Here is a 27820-nt window from a genome sequence, read left to right as displayed (position 1 = left end):
CATAGCTCCTGGCGATAATAAGGCTTTGGCTAAAAAGAGCACATGCCTGAGCAACACAGCCAACTTATTTTTAGAGTAGCCCAGACCTAATTTGATAGAGTTTATAATACTAGTTTCAAAGTCCTCAATTTTATCTTTTATAAAACATTTTTTCATAAATGTTTATTTGCCTCATTATTTAAGAAAAAATAAACCTGGACCTGAAGTTAGCAATGAAAATAAAAGCAGTGACTGATCTGGGTGGATTAAACTATTGTGAAAACAAAATTATAATACATATAAAAACAATATATAAATCTAAGATAACAACAACAATTAGGAAAAAGAACTCAAGTAGGTAGAAGAAAGCCTTAACAAATAAATCAAGGGTTGGGGTGACTGCTAGTCATATCTTATCTGAGATAATGTTGTCAGAACTAAATTTTAGAATTTGATTTAAGCCTGCCCTACCAGACCTTTAAATTCTAGCAATGGACTCCAAATCACAGCTAAGACTCCAACAGTATGGAGTCAGAAATCCTGGTTAGGCTTGAGAGCTGTAGGAGATACAAGTAGAAGAATGAGTAAAAATGGAAAGGCTGGCCAGGCACAGTGGCTCAGGCCTGCAATCCCAGCACTTTGGGAGGCCAAGGCAGGCAGATCACTTGAGGCCAGGAGTTCGAGACCAGCCTGGCGAACATGGTGAAACCTCACCTCTACTAAAATTGCAAAAAAAATTAGCCAGGTGTAGTGGTGCATGCCTTTAATCCCAGCTACTCAGCAGGCTGAGGCACAAGAATCATTGAACCCAGGAGGCAGAGGTTGCAGTGAGCTGAGATTATACTACTGCACTCCAGCCTGGACAACACAAAACAAACAAAAAGGAGAGGTTGAGTAGAAATAAGTGAGGTTTAAACAGATTTATGTCAAGATTTTATACATTACAGTGACTCAAGAAATACATAGTGCATATATTTCCTGTAGACATAGATACTAGATATTCAGTAATATATTTATCTAATACACTATCTACTACTTAACAACTGACCAAAGAATACATGAACTTTTAAAAGATATGAAATGTTTGTATGCTAATAGGTTGCTATATTTTTTCCCAGAATGAGTATTAGTTAATTTAGCTACCTTTGTTCCTGAACCAGGGTGGCTGGTATTTTTGGCAGATATCGAATGAGGGAAGGTATTCTGGAATGCAAATGCAGAGGAGACAGGATAACCAATCCCACAGGTTGGGTAAGTCAGTCTACCATCAACCTAAAAATAAAAGCATAAAGATGATTAAAAATGAGATATTAATTCTAAATAGTATTTGTTCATCAGGTGGCATTAGCATCTATTATAATAATTAATAATTAAAAGCACTATCTCAGAGGCCAGTCTTGTTTATCACACCACAAAACTCTGCTTTATTACCTACCATGGGGCTACGATAACTTTGAACTAGAGGGCTTTTCAAAGCAGCTGTGTAAGCTTGGATAAAACTAACTACTGAGTCTAACTTTGTACTAAGTTAAAGCCAAGCTTCTGAACCAACTTGTTTCACTCTAAGTCTCCTAAAAAAGCGGGGAATGGGGGAGTCTGGAGATCAATAGGCCAATCAGAGATAAAATAAAAATAATTTTCTGTCAGACAGCACAAAAACAAGATCAGTGTTCTTAAACGGACTTAGACAATAACTGGTTTTGCCACTAATTTTCAATATACTGCTACCACACATTAACCAATGTTATGAAAACAAAGTTTATTTTTATACTGAGGCCAGTGGGTAACACAAATCGTGAGACGCATTTGTGCACACTAACGGATGCACACAAAAAAACACCTTCTACACAGCTATCATCAGTCATTCAAATTTTAAGCCGGTCAAAATTTTTTTTTTTTAAGTTTGTAATTCAGCCTGGGGCACTTCTTTCTGCACCTTTTTCCAATTTAACAGCAATCTTTCCCTTTCTTTAGATATCCAGTACTCTGACTTACCAGAGTAGATTAGGTTAAAAATTCAATTAGGAATCTGAAGTTTAAACCTTCTGATAGTGTCCTGCAGCCAAAGACCACCAGGAACCCACGGGTAGATATACAAGCTAGATTTATTGCTCCTTGCAACAAGGGAAACTGCACACCATGAAGAAACATGGGTACCTCCAAAAGTGATACCATGGGTATCTTCTTTTAAAGTTCCCTTAAAAGGGACTTATTTATTGGATTTAGGCACATGTCAGGTGATTTAAGAAAAAGTTTAAGTGGTGCTTTACTGTGGATTGGAAGCTACTGGGAAAAGGGGGTAAATGTATGACTGGGTATCTGAATAAATTCTATCTAATAAGGCAAGAGGAATGTATTAAGGTCAAAGCTGTAATTAAAGCAACAGCAGCCATTCACGTTAGCCAGGATACGAGGATGCTTATGGACCACATTTGTGATTTAGCAATGTTCATTATTTTCGTCTGTGTTCAGGCATGATTATGAAACAGTCTGGTTTTTGTATTGACAGAGTCACAGAGTAACCTTGCCTGATGTTAATATTCCATGAAATTGTTGTGTTCAACAGGAGAGCTCCAAGGCCTATGTGTGGATGCTAGGCAAGCTCCTAGCAGCACCTAGGCCTAACTATCAGACAGTACCAAACCACCTCTGAATGTAAGAAGCTGCTTTTCTTATTCTCCCTTTTTTTTTTATTTTTTCTTTTTGAGACAGAGTCTCACTCTGTCGCCCAAGGCTGGCGTACAGTGGTGCGATCTTGGCTCGCAGCAACCTCTACCTTCTGGGTTCAAGCGGTTCTCCTGCCTCAGTCTCCCGAGTAGCTGGGATTATAGGCATGCACCGCTGCACCCAGCTGAATTTTGTATTTTTAGTAGAGAGAGGGTTTCATCATGTTGCCCAGGCTGGTCTTGAACTCCTGACCTCAGGTGATCCACCCACCTCAGCCTCCCATTCAAAGTGCTGGCATTTCAGGCATGAGCCATCGTGCCCAGTCTTTTTTCTCAGGGGGAAAAAAAAAAGCAGGGCTGGGCACAGTGGCTCACACCTGTAATCCCAGCACTTTGAGAATCCAAATTGGGAGGACTGCCTGAGCCCAGGAGGTCAAGGCTGCCATGAGCCATGATCCCACCACTGCACTCCAGCCTAGGCAACAGAGCGAGGCCTTGTCTCAAAAAAGAAAAAAATCTGGTAATGGGAACTAGAAAGCTTATATCTCATAACCAGTTTCTTGTAGAATCTAAAGGTGACAAGCCTGCTAACAGGACTTTTTTCTTTTTTACTTTCTTTTCTTTTTCTGATAGAATTCAGTTTATGCTTAAGCCTAAACCCTGAATTCTCTCTTCTCGAAGTCTCCTAAACGTTTTACATTGTGTGTTCTCAAGTTTTTCAGTATATTTGGTATTGCTTTAGTTAGCACTGAAAGATTTCAATATCCAGTCAAGACTTATAAAGAAGTGTCCTCTTCAAACTTGGCCTCTTTGTTCAGAGCAAGTGTGCCTTTGTTCCACCTCCAGGGGCAACTTAATTTCAGTGCTAGTAATTGTAGGACTCCACTGTGTATTGGTACCAGCACCTTAAATCATGGAAACTTCCTAACAATCTGGAAATATTTTTGTTTCAGGAAATTCACTAAGATCATTCACATCTTGTTTTAAATCTTACCACATTCAGGTTAGGAGAAATTCCACTTCTGATTGTATTGCTGCTAGAATGTGCAGGCGGAGTAGTAGAAGGTCCCAATACATCTTGCTTTCTCACTAGCTGATTTTCATTTAGTTCTTTATTTAACCATGTGATTACTTAAATAAAAGAACAAGAAGCAAGGTAAAGAATTTTCACTGTTTTTATTTTTCTAATCATCTTAAACATTTAAAAATTATATTAAGATTTTTCAAGTTTTTATAACTACCTGACATCACAGGAGAGCAATATAGGTTCACCTACATTTTTGTCATTAACGTTTCTTATTTTAGAAGCTGCCACATAGGACTCCTTATTTATTACTCTCCAAAGCACATATTTCTGCTAGTCAAGGAACTCTTTGAAAGATTTCACTTCTAGAGTATCTTATAGTTTACTTAAAATTCACAATCTTATGTATGATACTCTGTAGTATAAACTGAGAAAATGTTAGTTAAAATCAGAATTTTATGTTTTGGTTTCAAATAATTCATATTGTTATTATTAGGTAAACATAGCAATTTAAAAAAGGAGTAATGAAGAATTTAAACAATAAATTACAGTCAACATTTTCAACAGTTTTAATTGTGGGTTACTGACATATGGGATATGGTTTTCTTTATAAAGATGATAACTCTTTTACTGGGCAGATGATATAAATTTATAGAAAAGGCATTAAGACATATATTTAAAGCAGAAATTACTTATATATTGGACAATGTCTAGATTTATAATACCTACACTTTTATGAATTCAAATAAAATTTTCAGGTTAAGAATAAAACTATAGCCGAGCACGATGGCTAACACCTGTAAACCTAAACATAGCAATCTGGGAGGCTGAGGCGGGTGGATCACTTGAGCTCAGAAGTTTGAGACTAGCCTGGGCAACATGATAAAACCTTGTCTCTGCAAAAAAACCCCACAAAATTAGCTGAGTGTGGTGCTGCACACCTTAGTCCCAGCTACTTGGGGGGCTGAGGCGAGAGGATAACTTGAACCAAAGTGGTGGAGGCTGCAGTGAGCTGAGATCATGCCACTGCACTCCAGCCTGGGTGACAGAGTGAGACTGTGTCTCAAAAAAATAAAAGAATAAAACTACAAACCTCATTTACATTAACATGTAACATACTTACACTTTTCATTATTTTTTAGAAGTTGTTTGCTTTCTTCAAGTTTTTTAACTGTAGCTTCTAATTGTTCTTGTAATTTGCATACCTGAAATATATCAATCATCACAAGTCAAGCAAAACAAAGGTTAAATAAAAACTGAAGAATCTATTATTAACTAAATAAATGGTTACCACTAGTATTATTAAATGAGAATAAAGGAATTAGCTTAATTATGTAATAAAATATTTACGTGTGTATACAAACACAGACATATATGAGCAATCAAGGTATCTGAATCATGATAACTAACATTCCAAACTGAAACAGGTTATTAACATCTACTGAATCTAGTCATGTTCTTTTGTTGACAAAAAAGGCCAAAGCCATTTGTTAATGTAACAAAGCATAAATTTTAAAAATAAATGAGGAAAAAATATAGTTACAACACAAAAATTTAAAATATTAACTACCTCTTGCTCTTTAATTCGAAGAGACTGTTCAACATCTTGTAATTCCTTTTGTTCCTTTTGTAATTTTTCCTCCTTCTCAGCCAGGAGTTTTTCTTGCTGAATAGTAACTGTATTCTTCAATTTCAACTTACCCATTAAGGTTTTCAGATCCCCCTGTAACTTCTTGATAATTTCATTTGCCTATAAAAGAGCTTCATATGTATATTTCTATGTAATCTAATGAAATATTATTCTATAAAATCTTTAAAACAAACCTTTAGAAGTTCTGCAGATAATGATTTTATTGTAGCTTCAAGCTTTCCTAGTTGTACTTGATTTTTCTCACCATTTTCTTCTAAAACCACCTGATATATTTTTTAAAAACATGAATAATTAGGGTATTTGTGTTTACTTATAAATGTCATCATAAATTTCTGAGAAAAATTCAAAAGTAGACCTTTTGTTCCTGGATTGTATCAAATGCTTCTTTTGTTCTTAAAACAAGCTGGTCCTTATCCTTGATTTCCTGTTCTAAAACTGCCACTTTTGTTTGTAGCTGATTAATATGCTTTTCTTTCTCGTGGCATTCAGCATCTAGTGTAGAATTCTCTCTTCGCAAAGAGAGGACTTCTTGCTTAGTCCGCTGCAGCTCCTAGAATGGAAAAAGAAAGAAATTATGCATTATGAAAAAGGGAAGTTGCCTTATCTGGTTATTTATAATTAAGATGTCTACCATATAAAAAAAAGTCTTTAATAATTTTAAAGTTTTAGTACAGACTTTTAAAAAAAACATGAATGTCTTTCTAATGGTATAGTAGCACATATCTGGAATGTAATTATAAAATATTCTACTATCTGATTCAATCATATCAAAGGAAAATAAAATAATTCTAATTTATGAATAAATTACAGTAACTTTAAAACTTTTAACAATAATTTTCTGATGTCTGCACAACTGATTCCAAGGGTAACCAAGGGTGAGAGCCACAATCTAGAATTAACATTTTGCTTTGTTGCTTACATGTACAGATTATTTTTTAAAGGCTGATACTCTCCAGTTTATAATCTACCTTCTTCACGTATTACAAATATCTTTCCATGTCAATAAATGTTAACATTTCCAGATCTCTCTGTTCACTCTTTCAAGCAAAATAAACTACAATTGTTCATTAAAAATAGATTTTTAAAAAATCTACAACAGATCTCTTCCCAATCAGCTAATATTAACCGAAAGGCTGCTGGTATATGAAAGTCCAGGATATAGTATTCCTAGATAGTTTTAGTTCTCAACAAAAGTTTCCAAAAATAATTATATGGTATTGTGACTATAGTGGTTTTAGGAGCACAAACTTTAGTTTCAAACAAAATTCAAATCCTGGCTCTTCTACTGTGTGATCTTGGTAATTACTGAAACTCTCTAAATTAAATCTCAGTTCTCTCATTTGTAAAACGGAAATAACAAATACTTAATAAATTATTTCATTTAATCTTCATAAAAATTATTATGTAAATTACCTAGCATTTTGGTTGGCACACAGTAAAACTCAATAAATGGTAGCAATTGTTATTTTTAGGGCACTACTGCCTAAAAATTCTAACTTAAAACAGGTAACTGAATACTCGGCAGTTAAAAAATATTCAAGAACAATTTGAAAGTCTTATTAAAATCCTGGAGGAAATATTTTTATTAGATCATATAAAAATCAACATAATGAGGTTCTGTTTATATAATGACCAGTTCCAGGGCTGAGAATGATTAAATCAGAGCATTATACTGAAGTATTTAGACTACCAACGTACCATGAAGTTTCCAATGCTTTACAACCAGTGTGAAGAGTGTATGCAGGAAAAACTGCAGACATCTATTGTTGGGGCAAAACAATATGAGGATCTGAACACAAAATTGGTCAGGCTTTAGAGCTTCTAAGCATGAGACTGGCAAAATAGAGTTTGAAGTCTTGTGAGCTAGAATAACACTGGTAACTTTGATATTTACAATATAGACAAAAAAAACTACATATATTTTCTAATAATTCATATGACAATAATGTATAATGCTACAAAGAAGCCTGTAATCAATGCCAAAACAACAACAAATGTGGCACTATAGCAAGATTTTAAAAATTTCTGTGGGGCTTAATACCTAGGTGATGAGTTGATAGGTGCAGCAAACCACCATGGCACATGTTTACCTATGCAACTAACCTGCACATTCTGTACATGTATCCCGGACCTTAAATATAATAAATAAAATAAAAAATGAAAATTTCTCTGTTGCCTGAAAGAATAAGGTAGTACTAAAGACAGGCAAATAATAGATGAGTTCTAATCCTTGTTCTTCCACTCACTGGCTATGTGATCTTAGGCAACTTTAACCTTTCTGTGCCTTAGTTTCATCATCTGTAAATGGGGCTAATAATAATTCCTACCTTAAAGAATTGTTATAACAACAAAATGAGTTAATATATGTAAAGCACTTCAAACAGTACCTAACACAGAGAATGCTCAGTAATGATTAACTATTATCTTTACCATTACCATTATTACTAGACACTAAATTTCATATAATTGTTTATGTTAAGTAGGCTGAGGGAAAAAAAAAACCAGCCCTGTCATCACAGTACCCTATGAAATATAGGTGCTGTGCTACTATTAAAAACACATTAATAAATCTGACAGCTGTGCCAGTAATCTGCTCTCAAGACCCTAACTAAAAATATTCAAGTTTACCTCAGTTCTGTTATGAATTAGGCTTTTTATCAAATTTCAAATTCTCAATTTTCTTTGCATTGTCTGAATAGATTACCCTAACACCACAAGAGAACTCTACAGAGCATCCAGAGGAACACCACCTACACAAGTAACCACATTAAAATAACCAAATCAAAATGTTTTTTTAAACTGGGGGAGAAAAAAATCAACATTCAATACCTCTTCAACACTAGAAAGTTTTGCTTTAAGTTCTCTAATAGTGGAGTCTCCTTTATATTTTCTTTCAGTTAAGTCTTTATTAGCTGCTTCTAACTCAGACAGTCTGTTTTGTAGCTGGTGGATATTTTGTTGATGGAGGATTTCTAAATCTTTCTTCTGTTGTTCATGCTGCCGTTGATATTGAACTTGTGCCTATTATATAATAAAAATACAGTACCAAAATTCAAAGAAAAAAATCAGAAATACAAATACAGAAAGATTTGAGCAAAAAAATTGTAATTTATTTTTTATCTTTGTAAAATGAGCAAGGTTGGTTCATTAGTCCAAGTCATCTTTACCAACAATAAAATTTGAACATGGTTATAACAGTGCAATATCTACTGCCTGTCTGAATCCTATCACAAACCTATCTTAGTACCATTTTTGTTAACGAACACTATCAAATCCTAAATATCTTTGGAAAATAAAGCATATTTTTGTGGTTATCAAAGTTATACATGCTCTTAAGGGCAAAAAGGAAACACAACGCATAATCACATCCAGCAATCACTCCTAATATTTAGGAGTACTCTCTTCCAATCATTTATATACTTATATTGACATCCACATAAACACACAATACACATAATAAATTTAATGAATATCAAGCTATTCATACAATTTAATCACATTTTATTCCCTTAGCATTTGCACCTTCTCACATCATTAAAAAACTCTTTCTAAAGTCTTTAATGGCTACACAACATTCCATCCATGGCTACTCCATAATTCATTTAACTTCTGCCCTATTATGGACATTTAGTTTCCAATTTTTCACAATTATAAATAAAATGATGATTTTTTTGTACAGACATACATCTAAAATTCAGATTATTTCTTTATGATCAATTATAGAATAAAGAACATAAACAAATATAAAGCTTGATACAAGTTTCAAAACTGTATCCCAGAGAAGTTATACCCATTCAAAATTCTTAGCACTAGTACAGGGGAATGTCTCTCTCATAAAATACCTTAGGAATTTTTACATTACTACTTCAGGAATTTCCTCATTTTTGGAAACTGAAAAGGAGAGGAGAAGGAGCAAAAAGAGATAAAACAGGAAGAAGTCCATATAAAATTGAAAATGCAACCTTGGAAGAAAACATTGAAGAAGCAATCAGGAAGAAAAATCAGAGCAAACTGGTAAAGATGCTAACTGTAACTATTTAAGAAGGTAATCAAAGACACTAAAGACAATAGAGGCCAAAAGCAATGAAAATAAAGAATGGGTTTTTACTCCAGTGAACATCAGAACCTTGGAGATTTTTGTTTAAAAAAAAAGTGTGAAAACTAGGATTATAAAGTTTACATTTTCTACTTTGTTCACTTCTGAATCATTTCAATATTTTTAGAAAAAAATACATTAAAAAATTTCCATTCTGGAGAAAAAAAATAATCATTGGAGGAACAGTTTCAGAATAGAGTCCAACAGAAAAGGGAGAATTTGTAGAGGTGAAAGCAATATTTTTTCAAATGAATATTCTATAGAGGCTTAAATCAGAAAAGCACATAGTAGTTTTGGAAGAATATTACATGAGAAAAATGTTTTGGGAATGGAATTATAATGATATGAATGGGAAAACAAAAATTAATTTAAAAATTCTATGAAGTGAAGAAATATAGAAGTCAGAATTAAGAAAATAATATAAGAAATAGAAGGAAGATGGGCGATTCTATATGTTGCTAGAACTTTCCTCACAGGAAAAAAGCTTCTACAAAGAAATTAGTGTAGAAACAAGATTACTCAGTATATTTTTTTAAATGGAGGTATAAAGAAAACATGAGAAATAAGTGTAAACATAAAGAAAAATTAAAAATGCAGGAATCAAATTTGCCTTTTTAAAATGCCATAAAGATAACACAGGTTTAATGTCCACTTGAATGGGTAAGTGACAAATATAGATAATATAGCCATTATTCCCTATAACATTTGTAGAAACCATCAGTAATAACAGAAGGCAGTTCACCTGCCTCAACAGATTTCTGTATAGTCACAAAATTGGCCTAATTTGAGTAATAGCACCCTATGGCAGTGGTTGTCAAAGTATGGTCCTCTGAACAGAATAATCAGTATCAGCTAAGAACCTATCAGGAAATCGAGTTCCTGGACTCCACCACTGACTAACCATATCAAAGACTCTGGGGATGAAGCCCTGCAATCTGCATTCTAATGCACCCTTCAAATGATTCTCATGCACACTAAAGTTTTACATTATCTATTAGCAGGAAGAGAAGTGTTGACCTGGTTTTAAGGTCCCAAAGGACTGTCTGACAATCCTATTAGAAAGTGCAATATAGAAATACAAACAATTCCTTCAGTCACTCTGGAGTTTTAAACAAATGCCCTTATGAAGAAACTTTTAGATCTAACTTATTTCCATGGACAATAGACAAGGAGTACTCCAAAACGAGGGAGGGATAGAGTGGAGTAGAGGTTGAAAAACTACTTATTGGGCACTATGTACACTATTTGGGTGATGAGTTCAATAGAAGCCCAAACTCCAGTATTATGCAATATACCCAGAACAAACTTGCACACGTACCCCTCAGTCTAACAACAACATCGAGAAGAACAAAACTTGCTTCAAAATCAAGCCAAAAAAAAAAAAAGGTAGTAAACAGAAATTAATGAAATGGGGGAGGGGGGGAAACAGTGCAGAATTAATTAATGAAATGAAAAACTGGTTCTTTGGAAACACTAAACAATAGAGAAACCATGTAGTCGCATTAAACAAAACAAATTCAGAACATAAGAGAAATAATATGGAGATTTTAAAAATCACAAGACAGTATGCACGATATTGTACTAATATATTTAAACACACAGACAGTAGCCACATACAATGGCACACACCAGTAGTCCTTGCTACTCTAGAGCTGAGGCAGGAGGATTGCCTAAACTTAGGAGTCTGAGTCCAGCCTGGGCAACATAGCAATACCCCATCTTCAAAAAAATAATAATAATAAATTTTAAAAATAAAAACACATAGATGAAACACATGGCTTTTTAAGAAAATATAAATTAGCAAAACTCAAGAAAAAAGAGAAAATTTAAACAGACCAATAATGATGGAGAAAACTGGAAAAGAAAAAGATAAATGTTTCAACTAGGTGCATGATCCAAATGGTGTTAAATGGTTAATTGTATCAGGCTCTCAAGGTACAGATTAATTCCCTGTTATTTCACTGTTTCAAAGAATAAAGAAAATTGAAAAATGTTCTTATTCATCTCATGAGGCTAGCATAATTCTGATACCATAGTCTATAACCCACAATTGCAATAAGCAAACTACGATGTGCAGGAAAAAGATAATCTCAGACCAAGGTCACGTATGAATACAAATACAAACATCCTGGGCCAGGCATGGTGGTTCACGCCGGTAATCCCAGCACTTCAGGAGGCCAAGGCGGATGGATCATTTAAGGCCAGGAGATTGAGACCAGCCTGACCAACATAGTGAGACTCCATCTCTTAAAAAAAAAAAAAAAAAAAAATTAGCTAGGCCTAGTGGCCTGTACCTGTGGTCCCAGCTACTCCAAAGACTGAGGTGGGAGGATCGCTTGAGCCCCAAAGGTTGAGGATGCAGTGAGCTGTGACCGCACCTCACTGCACTCCAGCCTGGGCAACAAGAGCAAGACTCTGTCTCTAAAAACAAATAAACAAAAATACAAAAATCCCAAGTTAAATAATAGCAAATTGATACAATAGTTTATTAAAAATCACTATAACTATGTAAGTATTATTCTATGAAAGCGAAGATGATTCCACCTTTGGAAACCTATTGTTATAATTTATTACACTACTAAAGGGGAAAAATGACACAATTATTTGGTTGGATCCCAAAACTCATTTTATCTGACTTAGCACTCTTTGAATTAAAATTCTTAGGTAGCAAGTAAGAAAAGAAAACCCTCTCTCTCAAATGCAAACATCATATTTAATGGTGAGATATTTTAGTTATTTACCAAAAAAGACTGGAACAAGATGAAAATTTCACTATTATTCACTATTTTTCTGTACAAGAAAAAAAAAGGACACTCATCATAGGAAGAGAAAAAATTACTATTTTTTATAGTTTATATATCTACCTGGAAAACATAAGATAATCAATTTCAAAACTCTTAGAAACAGTATGTAAATTCAGTAAGGTGGCTGGATATGACATTAATGTACACTACTGATAAACAATTATAAATTTAACCACAGTGGTACTGGTAGGGAGTGGATGGTCTCATTTATGCAGTAAAAATCTGTAAAGTCCCTAGACAAAAACATTGTTTAACAAGGCTGCAAAAGAAAAAGAGAAAAGAGAAAAAGGGAGAGAGATAAAGAGTAAAAAGTCTGTTTTCAACAAATAAGACCTTAATAAATGAAGAGCTATATCTCTCCACTGAACAAGAAAATGAGATTAGTTCTTAACAACAGTCCAAAGACAAGCCCAAGTACATAAAGAAATTTAGTACGTGATAAAGGTAGTACCACGCACAGTGGCTCATGCCAGTAATCTCAGCACTTTGGGAACCCAAGGAAGGAGGATCACTTGAGGCCAGGAGTTCAAGACCAGCCTGGGCAACACAGCGAAACCCCATCTCTACAAAAAAAATTTTTAAATCAGCCAGTGTGGTGATACATGCCTGTAGTCCCAGCTACTCGGGAGGCTGAGGCAAGAGAATGGCGTGAACCCAGGAGGCGGAGCTTGCAGTGAGCCGAGATTGCGCCACTGCACTCCAGCCTGGGAGAGAGCGTGGGACTCCGTCTCAAAAAAAGTAAATAAATAAAAATAAAAAATAAAAATGCTTATCTTCACAAAAAAACATAAGAAATGTAAACTAAAACTAGTATTACCTTAAGATCAGGTGGCGAATATTAAGAATTAAGAAGGTAGCAGGGCACAGTGGCTCATGCCTATAATCCCAGCACTTTGGAAGGCCGAGGTGGGCAGATCACCTAAGATTGGGAGTTCAAGACCAGCCTGACAAACATGGAGAAATTCCATCTCTACTAAAAATACAAAATTAGCTGGGCGTGGTGGCACATGCCTGTAATCCCAGCTACTCGGGAGGCTGAGGCAGAAGAATCACTTGAACCGGGGAGGCGGAGGTTGCGGTGAGCCGAGATTGTGCCGTTGCACTCCAGCCTCGGCAACAAAAGCAAAACTCCGTCTCAAAAAAAAATAAAAATAAAGAAAGAATTAAGAAGATTAAAAACAATGTCGAGAATATGGGGAAATAAGTATCCTTATACACTACCTTATCTTTGGGATTTCATTTGGTTTAATCTTTTTGGGTGGCAAATTTGCAGTGTCCATCAATATTTTATATAGGTATGCTGCAGTTTCACTTCTAGAAACTAAGAGTGCTTGTTGCAGTATTGCTTAAAATAACCAAAATTTTGAAGCATTTAAATGACCACCATTTCAGTAAGTAGTTAAATAATTGAAGTTAACCCAAAATGAATACTCTGCAGTCACTAAAAAGGAATATCTTAACTGATATAGAATGGTATCATATTAAGTGAAAAAAAGTTACAATCAATATATCCAACAAGACCCCATTAGTAGAGAACAAAACCAAAAACCCATAAATGGGCACATATATAAACAACATAATTTACAGTTACAAGTTTATAAGCAAATATTTATAAATTGCATATTATTTACATATACACAGAGAAAAGTCTGAAAAAAATATATCAAAATGTTTATAGATTATCTCTGGGTAGTAAGACTTTGAAAGATAGAATTTTTATTTTCATTTTATATACTTCTGTAATGTTTGGAAAATTTAAAGCAAGCATTTATTACTTTCAAAATTAACAAAACGACCAACAGCCATAAAAGATATTTTTTCAGTTTCCTTTAATGTTCTTACCTGCAAGGCTTTTTCCTTTTCATTTGTCAGTTCCTGAGAATGCTTGTTTGTCAAGGCTGCTGTGTGTGACGCCCATTCATTCCGTAACTTATCTAATTCTCGGTTTTTTTCTGCTAATGTCTACATTAGAGTTTAACACAAAATATAAAGATAGTCTCCTTAATATAATACTTCTGATTAGAATATACCAATATTTACAAGGATATTAAAGAAAACAAAATTATAGCTTTTCAGGACATGTTCAAAGCCTTTTCCTACACAAAATTTTTTAATTTTAGGAAATTAATATCAGAATAAAAACAATCTTAGACCCAAAACGGCCCACAGGTCAAGATAAACTATCTTTTAATTAAAGCTTTTAATTAAATCTGGCTCTTTATCACCCAATAAAGAGGGGTAGGGGGAAGCAAGTCGATTACAAGGAATAGTTCACTTACATATAAAACCCAGTAACACGGCCCTGTGGGCCACATTGTGCAGGGGTATTTTCTGCATGAGGCCATGCAGATTATCAGATACCGATACGGTTAGGATGTCTGTCCCCTCCAAGTCTCATGTTCAAACATAATCCCCAACAGTGGAGGCAGGGCCTGTGGAAGGTGATTGGATCATAGGAATAGTCCCTCATGAATGGTTCAGTACCATTCCCTTGGTGGTAAGTGAGTTCTCACTCAGTTAGTTCATACGAGATCTGGTTGTTCAAAAGCATGTGGTATCTCCTTCCTCCCACTCTCACCATGTGACACACCTGCTCCTCTTTGCCTTCAGCCATGATTGTAAACTTCCTCAGGCCCCCATCAGAAGCCAAGCAGATGTTGGCGCCATGCTTGTACAGCCTACAGAACTACGAGCCAATTACATTTATTTTCCTCATAAATTACCCAGCTTCAGATAGTTCTTTAAAGCAAAGCAAGAACAAGCTAAAACAGATACTCTGGCCTTCAATTTCATGGACTAGGGGAGAAATGTTGTAGCTATGACTAAAATGATGCTAACCCTATCAGAGGAATTAATTCTATACATAGCAAAGAAAGGGAAAGGTTTAGAGCATAGGAACTGAAAAGTCATTTAGGTAGGCCAGAGGAATGAGGCAGTAAGTGGGGAGCGGAGAACCAATATGTTACAGAAATATACACATCTTATTTAATGAAGACTCGAGGGAACATATTGGGGATACAGAAATGTTTGTGTGAAGTCAAGTATGTACAAGAGAAAGTATCAGATTAAGATAATTAAGTGGTAGCTGAAGGGTGGCAAAGAGGAGAGGAAATTCAATGGAAGCATGATTTGAAAGAAAATACATAAAAGCTTGGCACTGAGTCAAGGAAGAAATTCAACGCCAATATCTGGATGACTTACAAAGACAAAGTGAAATTCGAATTACCTTTTGTGTAAAGTCCAGTTGCCTAGTAACATCATCTAGTGATTGCATCAATGATAATTTTTCTTCCTATTCATAAAAATAATAAAATTACACAATTTACAATGTAATCATCTATAGCCATGCTACTCAAAGTATAGCATCAGCATCATCCTGGAAGCCTGTTAGAAATGCAGATTCTTAGGCTCCATCTCAGACCTAAATCATTTTAACAAGATCCCCAGATAATTTAAAGTTTGAGATGCACTGATCTATAGCATTTGACTAGAAAGATTCTAAAAACTCGGCCGGGCACGGTGGCTCAAGCCTGTAATCCCAGCACTTTGGGAGGCCGAGATGGGTGGATCACGAGGTCAGGAGATTGAAACCATCCCGGCTAACACGGTGAAACCCCATCTCTACTAAAAAAAATACAAAAAAACTAGCCGGACGAGGTGGTGGGCACCTGTAGTCCCAGCTACTCGGGAGGCTGAGGCAGGAGAATGGCGTAAACCCGGAAGGCGGAGCTTGCAGTGAGCTGAGATCCAGTCACTGCGCTCCAGCCAGGGCGACAGAGCGAGACTCTGTCTCAAAAAAAAAAAAAAGAAAGATTCTTAAAACTCAAGCAGCATCCCTATGTTGTTTCCTTGTGCCATATAGCACTTTGTAATTGTCAAGAGATTTCCATATATCTTATCTAAGATTGGCTACATAGGGTAGCTATTTCCATACATGTCTAGCAGCTGATGAAACCATGACAGAAGAGTTTAAGTGACCTGTCCAAAAATCACACATGATTGATAAAAACCCTGGGACCTAAGCTTCTCAATTCCTGGTCCAGATCCATCCCCACTATACCCTGACTAAATAAAAAACAGTAAAATAAATTCATTATATATCATAAAACTTTATTCAGAAAGCAAAAATGTATGGCACCGTATCTCTTCAATAATTTATCAAAGACCATTGATACTTATTTTGTTAAAATAATAACTTAAATTTAAATCTTACCTTGCTACATTTCAAACAGCCTGCTAGAAATTTCTTTATCTCCACATCATTTCCAGGTAAAAGTTTTAGTGAGAGGTGAGTAAGATGCTTAAAAGGATTTGTCTCTACCACATTTAAAAATGCAGGTGAGTTATCCAAAATAGCTGCTGGAGAAACCAACTGTAGCAAAAACCTATGAAAAGAAAATGTTACATTATAACACACTTAGGAGATAGTGAAAATCTCTCACTGAATCAGAAGCTTCTCTACTTAGCTCAGGAAAGGGAGCACGTTGAAATAACAGGGGCCAATATGAAAGGATTCCCAATGGTAAAAGATAAGATAAATTGGGCAAAAAAAAAGATTGACTGAAACATAGTGACTATATAAAAGTCCACGAGTTCATGAGAAACAAATGAGAGAGAAAGCAAAAACTAAAAACAAAAATTCACTGAGTGCCAGAAAAGTAGACTACCAGCTCTTCACTCTAAAAAACTGACAATTTAAATGCAAGAATTAAGCATTTATCCTTTATGAATTTTCTGAGTAATCAAATAGCCCTAATTGCTGAGGAAAAGTTCTTCTTTATAGAATAATTATACTTCATATAGAAAAAATGATAGAAAAGCATCATTTTGTTCTTCCTAATGAAATAACAGATTCAACAACAATCATCAACTGATAAAGCCAATAAGTAAAAGGTTGATGGTGAACTTTACAATAAAAGAATCAGGCATTAGCACCATACACACATACAATCTTAGTCTTCCCTTTTTCCAAGTTCATTATATAAAAACCAAATATTTGATGCTGCCAAATATTTCGGATAACTTTAGTGCCTCTGTCAAGACATGAAAATTAAGAACTATTTCTGATTTTAATCAAGATGTCTTAAAATCTGAGATTTAATGGAGGCCTAACCCCAGTTCTAAACATAAACAGGGATATTCATAATAAATGGAAAAGATTTTGCCATCAACTTGTGTTTCAAAGAAGAATCTGTCTCGAATTAAATTTAATAATGTAGTGTTCTCATGCAACTTACCTTGGAATTTCTTTGGCATGTTCTTGAGTACACTGCTGAAGGAGATCTATAAATTTTTGTGGGAAAGCTAAGAAGTCTACCAGAAGACCTTGCTGGAATTTTAAACTATACAGAAAAAAGGAAAAGAAATTTTTTAAAAATTTAATTAGTTTGTTTTGGTTTTTGAGACAGAGTCTCGCTCTGTCACCCAGGCTGGAGTGCAGTGGTGCAATCTTGGCTCACTGCAACCTCTGCCTCCCAGATTCAAGAGATTCTCCTGCCTTAGCCTCCCGAGTAGCTGGGATTACAGGCATGTGCCACCACACCCGGCTAATTTTTGTATTTTTAGTTAAGACAGGGTTTCACTACGTTGGTCAGACTAGTCTCGAACTCCTGAACTCTTCGGCCGCCTAAAGTGCCAGGATTACAGGCATGAGGCACCGTGCCCATCCAATTACTATCTTTAATTATAATTAGCATCCTGAAGGATTCTTTTTTTATTTACTAACCTTTGTTATAATCAAGAACTAAGCTAAGGAACTCTGATTTTCATAGAACTTATTCAATGGGGGAAAAAAATCAATAAATTCAGCAAAAGCTTCAGACTTCACAAGTGTTTTAAGCAGAATTCTAATAACCCACAAAACATTTATTTTCCAAAACACCCTAAGTAAATATAGTACAAATAGCCCAATATCCCCAAAGTAACTAAATCTAATATGTAGGTATGTATTTAAAGAGAACAGTACCAATAAAACTTAGAAACTTATTATTTCATTAAATATAAGATCAGAAAAAAATTCAGTTACCTTTGAAAATCTTCCTCAGATATAACAAGGTTATATAAAAAAAATGGATCCGTGTCATCAGTCAGACGAATAACTAAGTCCTAAAAGAAAGTTTGTTGTTTTTAAATGTTTTTACTAGATCTGGCTTTTTGAGTAATTTCTTCCTTCTCAGAAGTAAAAAAATCCAACAACATCAGTGTATCATGGTTATATTGCAGACAGTTTTGTTTTTTAGTGCTGCTGGTTTTTATTAGTCTTTACAGAATTAGAATCTTAAATAGGGGTAGACATTTTGCTCTTTGAGAGCCACATGGAGGTGTGTAAAAGTTAAGTAAGTGCTAAGAGTTGAAAGTTTAGGAATATCCTCCTATCAGAGGCTTGGGGAAATTTAGACCCAGTCCTTGCTACACCATAACATGATGACAAAAATTTTCTTTATCACTGAACATACCACATTCAATTTTATTTTTAGTTTCCCTTAAAATTAACTGGTATAGCATTTCAAAAGTGGCAAATATATCAGTAGAACTGACAATAATCCACACTAGAAAAAAGAAAGCTTCTGTCTCTCAGAAGACAGGGGTATCAGGTAATACGTTGCCAGGCTTCTTCCAAAGGGCCTATTCTCTCCTAAACCAGGTGGCCACTGACGTGGAATCCCATCTGTTTTCAGTCTCAAATGAAGTGGGTACCTTTCACAAAGACCACTTTCCAGGTAGCTAAGTGTACATAGTGTGGGAGATCATCGTAACAGCTAGAGCTCACAAAAAGTACACCAAAATTATGTACCAGAGAACACTGGTGAAAGAAAAACAGCATTAGTTACAAGATGAGGTAAAACTAATACAGAACTGGGTATTAAGGTTAATAATACATTTGAAATAAAATCTCTACTCATGGCTACTAAGGAAATGCTAAGATCCTAGAAAAATCTAAACCACTTATGCACAAAGCTAGAAACTGAAGAGGTATAGCAGGCGTAAGGAATAACATGTAAGAAGTATAATATATAATCTCCACCCTGGAAAATTAGTAATTTAGGGACCTGCTCTGCCTCAGAATGCCTTGTTCTTAAGCAGCTTCTATTTAAGTACTTCTTGAAATTCACCCAGGAGGCTACTTAAAAAACCAAACGTAATACTACTACTACTAGGTCCCTGAACGTGTTCAGGGAAAGCTATGGCACACAGAAAACAGATGCTATAGTTCAGTGTTTTTTTTTTGACATAGGGTCTCGCTCTGTTGCCCAGTCTGGGTTGCAGTGGCACTATCACAGCTCACTGCAGCCTCAACCTCCCAGGCTCAAGTGATCCTTCCACCTCAGCCTCTCAAGTAGCTGGAACTACAGGAGTATGCCACCACCTTCAGGTAATTTGTGTATTTTTTTGTAGAGATGGGATTTCACCATGGTGCCTATATTGGTCTCAAACTCCTAGCTCAAGCAATCTGGCTTCAGCCTTCCAAAGTGCTAGGATTACAGGTGTGAGGCACTGCCCTTGGCACAGATGCTGTATTTCTTAGTCCTCTGTTCCATTGGTCCCTAGCCTTTTTGGCACTAGAAACCAGTTTTGTAGAAGACAATCTTTTCCAAGAACTGGGGGGTGAAGGATGGTTTCAGGATGAAACTTCCACCTCAAATCAGGCATTAGATTCTCATAAGGAGCATACAGCTGAGATCCCTTGCATGTACAGTTCGCAATAGGGTTTACACTCCTATGAGACTCTAATGCCACCGCTGATTCGACAGGAGGGGGATCGTAGGAGGTAACTATCTCCTGCCTGCCTGCCACTCACCTCCTGCTGTGCAGCCCAGCTCCTAACAAGCTGCAGACTGTACCAGTAAGTGGCCAGGGGGTTGGGGACCCCTGCTCTATTCTATATCCTTAGTTCTGTTAATGACTCACACTTTTGAAGGTTATATGAGACTGATACTCTAAATGCCTGTCTTCAAAATGTAAAGTAAAAGAGTCACAAATGTCTCCCTGTAGTATTTTGGTTTATTGTTTTTACATTTACACCATGAAATGCCAATTCTATAAGGCAGCAGTGTGTGTGTGTGCACGCACGCACATATGACCAACAGCAATAAAAGATATTTTACATATATATATGTGCGTGTGTGTGTGTATATGTGTGTGTGTGTGTATATATATATATATATATATATATATATATGTGCAACTTTTAAGTGCACTAGGCAAATCTAAGGAGACTGTCACCCCAACCCCCAATTCTTCATGTATGTTTTAGAAATATACGGTATAGGCCGGACACAGCAGCTCAAGCCTGTAATCCCAGCACTTTGGGAGGCCAAGGTGGGTGGATCACGAGATCAAGAGATCAAGACCATCCTGGCCAACACGGTGAAACCCTGTCTCTACTAAAAATACAAAAACGAGCTGGGTGTGGTGGTGCATGCCTGTAGTCCCAGCTACTCAGGAGGCTGAGGCAGGAGAAGTGTTTGAACCCGGGAGGCGAGTGAGCCGAGATCATGCCATGATACTCCAGCCTGGCAACAGAGCAAGACTACATCTCAAAAAAAAAAAACAAACAAAAAAAGAAATACATAGTATAATTATGTTCTTCTTCATAATTATATGAAAACAACTTCAGTTGTTTTCTCAGTAGATTCCACCACCCTTGATTTGCAACAGTTACAAAATAGCCCAAAATTTAAAAGCAAAATAAATGCAATAAAAGATGTCACATTCTTAAAGAACAAAACTAATTATCTACAATGTACCTAAATGATATTTCAAAAAAGAACTAAATACCAACCTTTCTGTGAACTGGATTAGAAACTGATTGTAGTTCAATGCTCATTCTTATACTTACTCTCCTGTATGAAAAGACATACCCAACTATCAGAAACATTCACATGAAATGAGTTATCACTATCATTTGTATTAACTAAAGTTTTCAGTCTTAAGCGACAAGACTTTCCACATGTGTTCTCTAACTTACAAACAGAAGTTTGAAAAGCATGCTGGATTTGAAGCTTGATGTCTTGTTGTTCCACTAGTGAGTAATCTAGCAGTGTTTAACCTAAAACTAAATTTTTCTCACCTGTAATATCGGGATATTGTGAGGAATAAATAAACACTGTGGAGTGCCTAGCTCTAGCCTGATATATGACTTTGCTGCCCTGATTGTAAAATAACATCTATTGAAAGACAAATCATCAATTTAGTAACTTTTCAACTGTAAAATGCGGATGTTTTGAGGACTAAATGAGGTAACAACCTTGTATATCCTTACTGTCCTGATTCTAAAATAACATCTAGAAAGACAAACCACCAATTTAGTAACAACTTTCCACATTAAAAAATTACCATGTCAAGTGATCAAACTGATTTATGAGAGACTGATTCCATTTTAAAAACTTAGTATGTGGCCCGTCGTGGTGGCTCACATCTGTAATCCTGGCACTCTGGGTGGCTGAGGCAGGCAGATCACTTGAGGTCAAGAGTTGGAGACCAGCCTGTTCAACATGGCAAAACCTCATCTCTATAAAAAATACAAAAACTAGCCAGGAGTGGTGGCACCCACCTGTAGTCCCAGCTATTTGGGAAGCTGAGGTGGGAGAAATGCTGGAACCTGGTAGGCAGAGGCTGCAGTGAGCCAAGACTGCACCACCGCACACCAGGTCTGGGCAACAGAGTGAGACCCTGTCTCAAAAAAAAAAAAAAAAAATTAAAATTAAAACTTAATATGTGAAGTAATATTAGAATGCTTTGAATGTTTAAAATCAAGGAAATAACCTATTCCCTACACTTATGCATACAAAAACGTATTTTCACATCCACGAATTAAATCTGCTTAATATATTCTTTATGTAATATAACCATAGAAGTACTATCAACAAGTTTATTACACCCATCCTTGAGTAAAGTAACTCTAAGCCCTGAGAGGGAGAGACCACAGTGTTCCACATCCTATGCTGTATCTTAAGAGAATCCAGAATTGGACACAGGTATATAAGTGAAACTGCTCATAAACATTAATCAAATAGAGCACAAATGTTTATATAATTCAGAAAATAAAGGAAGAAATTAGTAAAAAATATCTATGCACAAGTACTTCTCAAACTATTTTACCAGAATTAAATAACAATGTCTTTTCTTTGATGTGCAGGTAGAAGAAAAGTAAACTAACAAATAGAATTTGTTCAATTTTAAGTTTTTCTCCTAAGGACTTCTTTTAAACCTTTCCACACTATTGCTTATCTACTACACAAGTAAAAAGTATAAACAGCAATTGAGTATTGATAGAAAAATTTGGAAACAGTTGATCAAGGCTAGTTTCAACTGTTCAGATTTTTTAATGCTGACTTGTAATTTTATATGGGTTTAAAATGTGTCATTTTAGTTAAGTTTCTTGTTGAATATATGATTGGATGCTAAATCTCCATTTGCACAATAAGGTTTAATGTTATCTCGTAACTTGTATCTGTTTTCTGAAAAGGAACAAGAAGCACTAGTTTACACCACAGAGAGGAAGAATTATTTTCAAAACAAGAGAATACACTGTTCCTATTTTTCTAGTATCTAAAGCAACGTATGTGAAAACAGATTAGAGTGTTACTCCAATTCCATTTAAGCTTTCCTGAGCTGGGCACAGTGCCTCCCACCTGTAGTACTGGCTACTTCAGAGGCTGAGGCAGGAGGATAGCTTAAGCCCAGGGGTTCAAGTCCAGTCTGGACAACACAGCAAGATTAAGCTTTCTTGAGGGGGGAAAGAAAAACTCAGTTTCCTAACTTGTAAGATAAGAGGATTCAACTAGAAGGTTTGTGAGAACCTTTTTAGCTCTACATCCTTATGTTTGGTTTTCATCTTCTGAAGTTTTCTCTAGTATAAATGCCATAGTGGTATGATACTGCAGTTGGTATTTAACTTTTTATGGTGCTTTGCAGTTTTATTTATTTAGTTTTATTTTACTTATTTATTTGTTTTTTGAGACAGAGTCGCGCTCTGTCACCAGGCTGGAGTGCAACGGTGTCATCTTGGCTCAGTGCAACCTCCGTCTCCCAGGTTCAAACGATTCTCCTGCCTCAGCCTCCTGAGTAGCTTGGATTACAGGGGCACACCACTGCACCTGGCTAATTTTTGTATTTTTAGTAGAGATGGGGTTTCACCGTGTTGGCCAGGCTGGTCTCAAACGCCTGACCTCAAGTGATCTGCCCACCTCAGCCTCCCAAAGTGATGGTATTACAGGCATGAGCCACTGCACCTAGCAGGTGCTTTATGGTTTTAAAAGTCCTGTCATACTTCATACATCTGCAAAAAGTACAAGAAGAGTCCATTTATTAAAGTGTTCTTTACATAACCCTGGAAGAGTTATACTACTACGACAATTTACCAATCATACTAATGATATTGTTGCATACATTCCAAATGCCTATATACATTAGATGTTGAAAGAAAAAAGGGAAGGCCTATAAGTTAAATGTATTCCCCATGCTTAGTTAAAAAACATCCCTAGAAATATGTTATAGAAAAATACAAGCGTTCAGAGGATATGCTAACTAAAATCACAAATCTTATTTTTTCCCTTATAATGGAAATGTCATAAGAGCAACATAAAACAATAAAAACTCAATAAAATGTTATTTCTCATCTCAATAGATGTCATACTCTGAACAAAGTATAAATCTACATAACATCCTCCCTGACATTAGATTTAGCTATGAGTTCTTTTAAATAAAAAGTATGCTAAACATCAGGCACGCTTTAGCAGAACTGGATTCTAGGCCATCTCTGCCACCCACCCAGTAACTGTGACGTTAAACTATCAATCAAACAAATAAAAGGTACTTTAAGCCAGGTATTGTGCCAGGTGCTAGGGATACAAACAGAAATAAACATGGTCCAGGGGCCTGGCGCAGAGGCTCACATCCATAATCCCAGCACTTTGGGAGGCTGAGGTGGGAGGATCACTTGAGGCCAAGAGTTCAAGACCGGCATCGGCAACACAGCAAACTCCTATCTCTACAAAAAATTTCTAAAATGAGACAGGCATGGTGGTACATGCCTGTAGTTTCAGCTACTCTGAAGACTGAAGCAGGAGGAGAGCTTAAGCCCAAGAGTTTGAGATTACAGTTAGCCACGATTATGCCACAACACTCTAGCCTGGGCAACAGAGTGACAGCCTCTCTCTAGAAAAAAAAAAAAAGAAAAATAATTTTTGGGCATAGGATGACAGAAACAAAAAAAACATGGTTTCTGTCCTCAAATTGAGATGAGATTAATGACTTTTCCCTAGATTTGCTTCTGATTGCATTTTAGGGAAGGAAGGGTTACCAACACTTACTGAGTACCTGTCAGGTATTCTACATATACTATCTTATTTAACAATAATCTTGATAAGTAAATATTATCTGTTTTACAAAAGAAGAACTCCCAAATAATGGTTTAAGGTCACATTACAGAGCCCAAATGAAAACTCAGATCTTTCACCTACACCACACTAATACATGAACAATGGCAATTCATTTCAACTTAGGCAACTTTGAAGGGTCCTTATAGTGGAAGGATTTAAGACACACCTGAAAGTTATGAAAGATAAAAGCATTTGAGGCACAAGGAACAGCAGGGGTAATAGTATAGAGTGAGTATCAGGTACATTCAGAAGGTAACAAGAATGCTTGTAAGACTTTTATATTGGAGAGATAAGCTTAGGACACAAAACTGAAAAGGCAGATTAGTGTTAAATCATGGGCTTCAAAATTTTGCGTAATTTTCCGCCAGATGAAGTCCCTGATCGTTACCACTGTCCTCAACTGAATTTCCTTCTTCTCTGACTTTAGTGTACTTATATTACTTTATGCATTTGTCACACATTAACACCTAAAATTTAGCGAACATTTGTTATGCTCTAGTCACTGCTGTAAGCACTTTACATGTAATAATTCATTCCATTCTCATAATACCATGAAGTAGGTACTGTTATTACCATCAACTTAAAGATGAGACACAGAGAAGGAAATTGTACAAGATCAGTCAATAAGCGGCAGAACCGGGACTCAAACCCAGGCAATGTGGCTCCAGAGCCTGAACTCCTAATCTGTGCTATGGTGCCTGTCCAAGGAAAATCTTTTTATTTCCCCTATTAAAATGTGAGTTCCTTGAGGGACAGAATGAAAACAGGTTTTTGCTGGCTTTTGCTGTTGTTGGGGATGGGGAGAGGGGTGCATATTTACATCCTCCACACCTAGGACAGTTCCTGAGACACAGGAGACATTTGCCAATATTTGTTGAGCTCAACTGGCCTCAAATACTCAACCAAGGCGTCTGGGCTGGGTGTGGTGGCTCACGCCTATAATCCCTGCATTTTGGGAGGTTGGGGTGAGAAGATCACTTGAGCCCAGGCGTTCAAGACCAGCCTGGGCAATACAGGGAGACCCCGTCTCTATCAAATTAAAAAAAAAAAAAAAAAAAAAAGTCAGGCGTGGTGGTATGTGCCCGTAATTGCAGCTACTCAGGAGGCTAAGGTTGGGGGAACCCTTGGGTCCGGGAGGTCAAGGCTGCAGTGAGCTGTAATTGTGCTACTATACTCCAGTATGGGCAACAGCGAGACTCTGTCTGGGGAAAAAAAAAAAAAAAGACAGAGAAAGTCTGGGTTGTTCTTCCTATAGGTCAAGGATCACCAAATTATTCTGTAAAGGGCCAGATAGCAAATATGTTAGGCTTTGCAGGCCATAAGGTCTCTGTCACAATTACTCATCTCTGCCCTTCCTGTGCAAAAGCAGCTACAATTTGTAAGCAAATAAGCATGGTTGTGTTCCAAGAAAAGTTTATTTACGAAAACAGGGAGCCATCTGGCCCATGTGCTCCAGTTTGCTGACCCCTATTATATAGATAATAGGAATATATTAAAGGTTTCTAAGCAGAGAAATTGAGTTTTAAGATTAACTGTGATGGTAATATAACCAGAAAGAGACCATCTAGGAGTTTCCATATTGAAACCAAAGTCATGGCCCCCTTTCTCTTTCTATAATCATTCTAGAACAGTGTTGTCCAATGGAGATACAATGCAAGCCACAAATGTGAGCCAGATACGTAATTTTAATTTTTTTCATTTTCTTTTTTTTTTTTTTTCTTTCAGAGACAGGGTCTCACTCTGTCACCCAGGATGGAGTACAGTGGCGCAATCACAGCTCACTGTAACCTCAAGCTTAGGCTCAAGCAATCCTCCCGCCTTGGCCTCCTAAAGTGCTGGGACCACAAGTGTGAGCCACCATACCTAGCCTACTTTTAAATTTTCTAGAAGTCACATTTAAAAAAAACTTTTAAAAGCAGATGAAATTACTGTTAATAATATATTGTATTTAACCCAATATACCCCAAAATATTGCCATTTAACACATAATATAAAAACTGAGCTATTTTACATTCTTTTTTCATAGTAAGTCTTAAAAATCCAACGTGCATTTTCATACATAGAGCACAACAATTCAGATAAGTCCCATTTCAAATGTCTAATAACCACATGTGGCTAGTGGTTACCATACTGGACAGCATTAAAAGAATGATCAACTAAACCTACAGATCTCCATATGCAGCTGCTGGTTTTGGTACCATCTCCTCGACCGGTTTGCCATTTATTTTTGACCGAATTCTGAACTATATGTACTACAGTCTGACATTACCGGCAACTCAATAAGGCAATGTCTTCATTTTTTATGTTACATTTATACACCACTTAGTTTTCACATACGATTTCACACCTGATCCTCATTACAAACACGTGAATACGCACGTTTTATCAGTTTTACAAATGAGGAAAGAACGTTCGAAGAAAAAAGAGACAACTATTGAGTGTTGGAACTAAGAAAAAAAATTAAGTCTCCTGACCTCTGGTCAAATCTCTCTATTTACGCCCCAATAAAACCACCTCCTTAATCAAAGTTGAACTTCTCTGTGCGACTGGTCTTTATTTCCTCCAGTGATTGTAAACTCCATGAAGAAAAGGACTGTTTTTCCTGATCACTGTATTCCCAGTGCCCAGCAAGGTGTTTTACAAGGAGCCAATATTTACTGAATGAATTAATTAATGACGTTTCTGATTTTCTCATTGTTAGTCAGTTAAATATAATTTACTTTTTTTTAAAGCAACTGATGTGAAGAGCCAAAGTACGCCACCAAATTCGTAGGTTTTTAAAAGTTGAACCTTACTGCCAACATACTCTCAAAAGAGAACGGGGGTAAAAGGCTCCGAGCCAAGGCCTGAGTTCTAGGGCTGACCCTGCCATGAATTGGCTGTGAGCCCTCACGTAAATTTTTTTAACTTCTCTGGGCCAGGGTTCTTACCTGTCAAAAGGGAAGAGTAGGGCTATAAACTTCACGATTGCGTTCACAGCTAGGGTTTTTGACATTAACTTGATGTGAGCCGGCTTCCTATTTCCTCACACCCCTCCTCCAGTCCCCTCCGCAACGGCCGACTTTGTGACAGAGGTAACCACCGGGCCCTCTGGGTTCCCTATCCGCTTCCTGGGGGGGCCCGACTCGACACCTAAGTGCAAGGCGGAGCCCACTGGCCGGAACCGCCATCTTTCCCCATTGGCCTGACCCCAACCGCCACCCGCAGGCACTGGATG

The 27820-nt window shown here is 36.4% G+C and overlaps 1 protein-coding gene across 8 annotated transcripts in view; it reads right to left on the bottom strand.

The window, feature by feature from the left end:
- SASS6 (SAS-6 centriolar assembly protein) overlaps positions 1–27820 on the bottom strand; it is a 75740-nt gene that overhangs the window by 47556 nt on the left and 364 nt on the right. For 3 of the 8 annotated variants that reach the window (XM_031936613.1, XM_031936614.1, XM_023191284.2), the window contains exons 2-13: positions 18246–18325; positions 17458–17562; positions 16434–16605; positions 15447–15512; positions 14063–14182; positions 8150–8341; positions 5676–5870; positions 5494–5583; positions 5240–5419; positions 4793–4874; positions 3640–3776; positions 1123–1251 (exon numbers count right to left, since the gene is read on the bottom strand). In XM_031936613.1, coding sequence (XP_031792473.1) covers positions 1123–1251; positions 3640–3776; positions 4793–4874; positions 5240–5419; positions 5494–5583; positions 5676–5870; positions 8150–8341; positions 14063–14182; positions 15447–15512; positions 16434–16605; positions 17458–17562; positions 18246–18325 — 1548 coding nt within the window. Of the gene's footprint in view, positions 1–1122; positions 1252–3639; positions 3777–4792; positions 4875–5239; positions 5420–5493; positions 5584–5675; positions 5871–8149; positions 8342–14062; positions 14183–15446; positions 15513–16433; positions 16606–17457; positions 17563–18245; positions 18326–21002; positions 21064–27533; positions 27767–27820 lie in introns of those variants that run through there. The other 5 variants (XM_023191279.1, XM_023191278.1, XM_023191280.1 and 2 more) reach the window with 4 other exon arrangements.

This window comes from Piliocolobus tephrosceles, chromosome 1 (genome assembly GCF_002776525.5).
Source record: "Piliocolobus tephrosceles isolate RC106 chromosome 1, ASM277652v3, whole genome shotgun sequence".
In the NCBI taxonomy this organism is placed as follows: Eukaryota; Metazoa; Chordata; class Mammalia; order Primates; family Cercopithecidae; genus Piliocolobus; species Piliocolobus tephrosceles.
Note: the sequence above shows the minus strand (reverse complement) of the source record. Positions and strands in the feature narration are given on the sequence as shown.